General features: G+C 33.8%; 1 protein-coding gene across 1 annotated transcript in view; it reads left to right on the forward strand.

Annotated features, from left to right (window-relative positions):
• Positions 1-4,982, forward strand: part of LOC144849168 (uncharacterized) — an 88,775-nt gene extending 83,793 nt beyond the window's left edge. The window contains exons 43-46 of the mRNA XM_078706192.1: positions 406-1,397; positions 1,816-1,875; positions 2,546-2,790; positions 2,991-4,982. Of these exons, the coding sequence (XP_078562318.1) occupies positions 406-1,397; positions 1,816-1,875; positions 2,546-2,790; positions 2,991-3,137 (1,444 nt within the window). The 3' untranslated portion in view covers positions 3,138-4,982. The remainder of the gene's footprint in view (positions 1-405; positions 1,398-1,815; positions 1,876-2,545; positions 2,791-2,990) is intronic.
• The last annotated feature ends 1,703 nt before the right edge of the window (positions 4,983-6,685 follow it).

Raw genomic sequence — 6,685 nt, forward strand, 5'->3', positions numbered from 1 at the left:
TTGTATGCGACACTATCATTAATACCCAAATAATTCTCCTGCTCTCTATAGCTCACTTGAATCATCTTTCTTAAGCCTAGCTTGAGCCCAGCCGAGTCCTAACTAGGCTGAGTGGCCAATCATAATAAATTACATGTAATGATTACATTTCTTTGCTAATATCTTCGGCTTGGAGGAGTCATGTCGAATTCCACCGCGAATAATAACGAGTGAATAAGAAGTCACGACACGACAATACTGAGATACGGTGCCGCTGCGACCTACGATGGTCCACGATTGACCACGAATATGACTACGATATTACAAATTGTAAGGGTTTATAATTCGTGTAGCCAAATCCATGGGAAAGGGTATAAGGTAATTTTATTATGCACACTAAACTACTATGGTTGTACAATTTTATAGAATATCAGATGACTTCTTGTTCTGTTGTCTTATTGGCGAAATATCCAGGTGTGAGCCAGAAGAAGACGAATTTTCATCATGTGACGATTTAATGCGAAACCATGTGTTACGCGTTTTTATGTGGCTTCTTGGTATCGGGGCTTTCGTAGGAAACGTGTTTGTAATAGCATGGCGGTGCCATCAGAAAGAACGTAACAAGGTCCAGGGTAGTTTGATATTGAATCTAGCAATTTCTGACCTTTTAATCGGGACGTACATGATAATTATAGCCAGTGCCGACATGTATTATCGTGATGTGTACGTGCTACATGCTAAAGAATGGAAAGACAGTTTTATTTGTCATCTGGCAGGATTTCTTTCGGTTGTTTCAAGTGAGTTATCCGTCTTGACACTCACAACAATAAGTATGGATCGATTTATCTGTATACAATATCCTTTTAGTAAATTTCATCTAGGACCATTTTCGGTAAAAGTTATCATTCTTTCGCAATGGATATTCCTGTTAACATTGGCTGGATATCCGTTAGTGACTTCAACATTTGCCTCGGACTTCTATGGTCGATCAAGTGTGTGCTTAGCAATACCACTAACAAGCGACAAGCCCGATGGATGGCTCTATTCAGTGTTAATTTTTATTGTACTGAATCTGTTTTGCTTCTTAGCTATACTATTCTGCTACACAATGATTTATTTCAAATTTAAACAATCTGCAAAAACAGTAGCTTCAAAAACGACCAAAGCCGTATCGGCTGAAAAGAAACTTGCAGTCAAGATGGCGTTAATCATATCTACAGACTTCTTCTGCTGGGTACCAATAGTCACAATGGGCATACTGGCACTATCTGGTACTGTCAGCATTCCGGGAACTGTGTATGCGTGGACTGCTGTTTTTGTCTTGCCGTTAAATTCTTCGTTAAATCCTTACATATATACGTTATCTACCATTAAGTTCCGGAATAGAAAATCAAGAAATTCCTGTTCCGAAATATCACGTAAGTAATTTTGTATAAAACATACAAGTACAAATATACACGATGTTCAAGTGTACAATTACTACTGTACATTTGTTTTTTTTATTTTTGTTTGTTTTTTGTTTGTTTTTTTTTTTGTTTCAATGTAAGTAAATTATGTAAGTTTTATCATCATTTACCTTTTATATGTTGTTGTTTATATTTGTATGGACGCACCACTGAAAGGTGTGTGCCACTGACTCTAAGTACCAATAAAATACTGAAATACACGAGAAGGCTGGAGAGATAACGGTTATGCATTGCTCGTGTTTGCACTACTGTAGTAAAATACCATATTTGAGATGTCAGTATCAAACATCTACGTATTTTATACATTATATACATTATATATAAATAAATTCAATATTTAACTAAATATATATTTTATTTTTGAAATTAGGAAATACTGTCAGACAAATAATCAATGAAGGGGAATCTCTAAAAATGACATCTAAAAATGGTATTTTTTTAAATCATGATTATTGATCCATTTAGTTTATTTAATGAGAGCGCTCAAATAATGTGAAATATATAAACAGGATTTATTTTAAATAATATGTATAAAAATGAGGTCTGATTTACCTTGATAAATACATATAAATTGGTTGGCGATGATGTCCTGTTGCTATCTATTTATTGCCAATAATTCTATAATAAATAATAAATAAAAATTACAATGTTCTGGGCCATTCATTGCCATCACCACAAAGTCCGATGAACTTAATTTTATAAACTTGCATGCTCGTTAATATTTTCCAGTAAAATTAAAAGTAATTATTTCATTTTTATAAATAAACTGTTTTAATTGTTACATTGTATTCTAATGAAGCTAAATTGTAATCGTGCAATTTATCCATTTTATATAATAGGCCTACAATATTTTAATATCCTGTGGTCTACAAAACGCATCTAAATATTAGGCCTATATTATTTCCCCAATCTTTGACATTACGTTAAAGGTCCGTTTCAATCTTTTAATTTTCTCACTAGTTTTTTTTTTTGATCTCCACTTTTTATTCAGTTTGTCCAACCCTAGTAAAATTATGTAAATATTTAGTTTAAAAAGATAAACTAAAATTCTTAAAATTATAAATATTTTAAAAAGTTACCTCTTTTAAAAAAAAAAATAGATAAGCAAGATCGATTTACAAAAATGGTGCTTCGAGAGATAGACAGATACCATGTTCTCCCAATGATCAGTATTATCTCAAAAAGACCATTTCTACTGTCTCAATACCTGAATAGTTCCGAAAAACATCTAACCGAAGATGATATAAACGCATTTGAGGATGATCTTACTAAGGCTGTATCATTCGTACATAAAAATGGGCTGTCGCATGGTTTGGTCAACGAACATTATATTTTAGTGCAGGCGGTAGGTAGCAATCTTGCATACATAATGCTAATTGTATAAACACATGCAACTCTGAAATATGTTAACAAAGTTATCCATTTAATCACTTGAGTCATGACAGTTTTTGCAATAATCAATGTTTATCTACTGTAGCCGCTTATACATATAGGCCTACTATGTATTATAAATTCTTGTATAAAATTGCGCTATTATCATTTTAGGGGACACCTCGCCGAGCCTATTTAATATTAAACACGGAAAAGAATCTAGGCAATCCAAGTGATGTACATAAACTACAAGACTCCGACAATGACCAACTGAAATCGCTTATAGCAAAACTGAAAGAACCACGAGAAGCAACATTGTAAAATAAAGAGAGTGTAAATCTTGTCGATGTTAGCAACAGTAAAAAGAGCGTGGACTAATTATAAGTTACATAACGTGTAGAAATGAATGGGCTTGTATATATACCGTATATAATAATATATTTTTTGATTTAGCTTTTCGCTTATTTTTTTGCCTGTGGATTTATATGATATATATATATATATTATATTATATATTACTGAAAAAATGACAATGCTGTGGGTATCAGTGGCTGGATCTCAATGGAGATACAAAAAAAAGTGAAAAGCTAAATTATTCACGATAAAGTAAAACAGCCAGAAAAGTTAGCAGAGCTTTTGGGCAACACTATCCCTTCACCAGTGCAAGTGAAGATACTTGTAAAAAATAGATATATGGATAGATAGGCCTATAACAGGCAAGTGCTGGCCGAGTGAATAGGAATAAAAGAAATAAAACAAAAGAGGCACAGGCTGGTGAATAGAGGGTGGAGATAGTATGGGTAGAAAATAAAGAAGATAGCTTCGTAGGTATAAACAATTTTGGAATAAAACTAAAAAAACAGCTTAGCTTAAATGGTGGTTAATATTGAAACTTAAATTTGGGTAGTCAATGGAGTTATTTTACCGATCTGGGAGATGTTCCTAATGTTAAGTCCAAAGGGTTTTGTGGTTTTAAGTAGTAATTCCCAGTGGTTTTGGTCTTGTGGTCTATTGCAATAACTCTGAAATTTGCAATCGAGTGACCTGCTGAATTAAAATGTTCGGCTACAGGTTGATCAAGCTTTAATGTTTTGATAGCTGATCTGTGTTGTGTCATTTTCATACGGAGAGTGTTTTTGTTTCACCGACGTACTGATTACCACAAATATTACAGTATATGAGATAAATGACGTTTTTGGCTAGACAATTAATTGATTGTCTTATCCGAAAAATGCGGCCAGTTTGGTTACTGTTAAAATTTTTTTCAGTAGAGTCAACCAATGAAAAAGTTTTGCAAGATTTGCCGCAAAGGTGACTGGCCAAATTTTGGCTGTCATGAGAGTTAATTTCACTCTTAAATTTGGATCTTACTAATATGTCACGAAGGTTGGGAGGTCTACGAAATGCAATAATGGATGGTTCCGGAAAAACAGTCGTTCTGTGTACTATGTTTCTCAATAATAGCCCGTAATGGAGGCAACCTAGGGTGATGGGTTGTGACCAATGGCACTCTGGTCAAATTTGGCTGACGTGGTTTGTACGTCAGTGTCTGAAATCGAGGAATATTTTTTGCTTTCTTTATAGCAGTTTTAATGTATTCCTTTGTAATTATATTATCCTTTGTAATTATATATTATTGTAAGTATTCCATTGTAATTTATATTCATTAAAAACTACTACTATTTATTTCGCAAAATGTCTTGATGAGATTGATATTTTTAATAACTATTGATGTTGTACGCGATTGGCGTACCATACTTATTTTTTTATTTTATTTTATGTCTTTAGGCAATGTGGCCAAGGATTACCAATAGTGAATTAATCACTGTCCTATCAGATAGGTGGTAATCCCCCTGATACAGGGGCTATTGTGTGAACCAGTTCACCGGGGTAACCCCCTACTCTTCTTCGAATAATGAACTGGGTTCTTTAAAGTACACACAGGTTATAACTGTGTACACTGGACCTACGGTTTATAGTCCTTATCCGAGAAGACTTGTTCCACCACCAGAACTAGGAGCGAGTCGGCCTCGAACCCTTGCCGATGTTGTTGTTGGCTCTTTAGGTACGGTAAACGGCGCCCCTGCCTTAACCGCTCGGCCATATGACTCGCTTACTTACCTGGTTTTTGGACAGCGTGGTGTGTTGTCGCAGGTTGGGTTGAAACGTCGTCATGTTATGTTATGTTGAAGTATAGAGTATTCAATAAACTTCACTTTACTGATAATAGTGGTCGATATATACTTATTTAGTTCACTTTTCAGGCCAACATTTTATAAGGTGTTTAACACTAGTCTTGTCTAAATATATTATAAAGAAATTAGTCTGGGAGCCCAGAAGGTTTTAATTAGCAATTTGAGTACAAAAGGTTTGAGGTGTGGAGTGTGTAGATATGGTCTATGGGACCAAAAAATGGCAATTCTTAAGTGACGGGTCCTGTTCAATTTTAGGGGGGAGCCACTCAAATCACCCCTAAAATTGAATTTAATTAGCATATCGAGTACATCGATCAAACCAATTCTAAAATGTTCTTTTAACTATCAGGAATCAAGATCCATAATTCTTAAGTGACCATTCCTGTGCTAAATTAACTTAAGAACGCACTTAATTAGTGCTAATTAGACATTTAATTAGCATTTTGAGTACATCAACGAAATTCACATGACATATACTTATGAACATACTGATTAAGGATTCATCATTCTTAAATTTGAAATCCGGGGCCAAATCCACTTAAGAATGGGTCAAAGGTTAAATTAATTAAAATTCAAATTTAATTAGCATATCGAGTACATCAACCAAACCAGTTCTAAAATGTTCTCTGACCTATCAGGAACCAAGATCCATAATTCTTAAGTGACCAATCCTGTGCTAAATTACCTTAAGAACGCACTTAATTAGTGCTAATTAGACATTTAATTAGCATTTTGAGTACATCAACGAAATTCACATGACATAGGCCTATACTTATGAACATACTGATTAGGGATTCATCATTCTTAAGTTTGAAATCTGGGGCCAAATCCACTTAAGAATGGGTCAAAGGTTAAAATAATTAAAATTCAATTAGCATATCGAGTACATCGACCAAACCAATTCTAAAATTTTCTCTTAACTCCATAAAACCATAATTCTTAAATGACCATTCCTGTGCTAAATTAACTTAAGAATGCACTTAATTAATGCACTAGACATGAAACTCGTCACTTTGACGAGTTAGTTATCCGCACCACGACAAACGCCACGTGCACGTCATACGTTGGAATATTGCACACAGATAAAGATTATGGCATTATGACAAGAACTGAAGAATATGATATGCTGTTAGTGCTGAATTTTGTGTCATATAGTATATACATGCAAACAGTATAAGCTGTATACATATTACATACAGTGTAGAATAGGTGAAATTACGGGACCCGCCATTTATTCCAATTTTTAACATGGCGACGGTATCAAAATGAAACACTTAGATAGCAATTTCAGAAGGAAATTATCTCAGGAACAACATATTAACGTGTAGAAGAAATTTGAATACGTAAAATATAGATGCGCACACTTTTAAATGTGATGAACTATTACGCAAAATATGAAAATACGACTTTTTTTATTCAACTGGCCATATGATGACGTCACAACATCCGATTGGCAAAATGTTTACATGAATTCGTATCTACAATCCAATAGCTTCCAGAAAACGTTTTAATCGTGATTATCACATTTTATTCTTACGAGCTATTACAGATTAAAATTTACTGTAAAGATGAAATTAATGACCCACGTAATTAAAATTTTTAGGCATGATGACGTCATAAAAATTAAAATATTTTTATCTCATGCTAAAGAAAGTTGATTGACCTACACAATAT

This window comes from Antedon bifida, chromosome 7 (genome assembly GCF_963402885.1).
Source record: "Antedon bifida chromosome 7, ecAntBifi1.1, whole genome shotgun sequence".
Lineage (NCBI taxonomy): Eukaryota > Metazoa > Echinodermata > Crinoidea > Comatulida > Antedonidae > Antedon > Antedon bifida.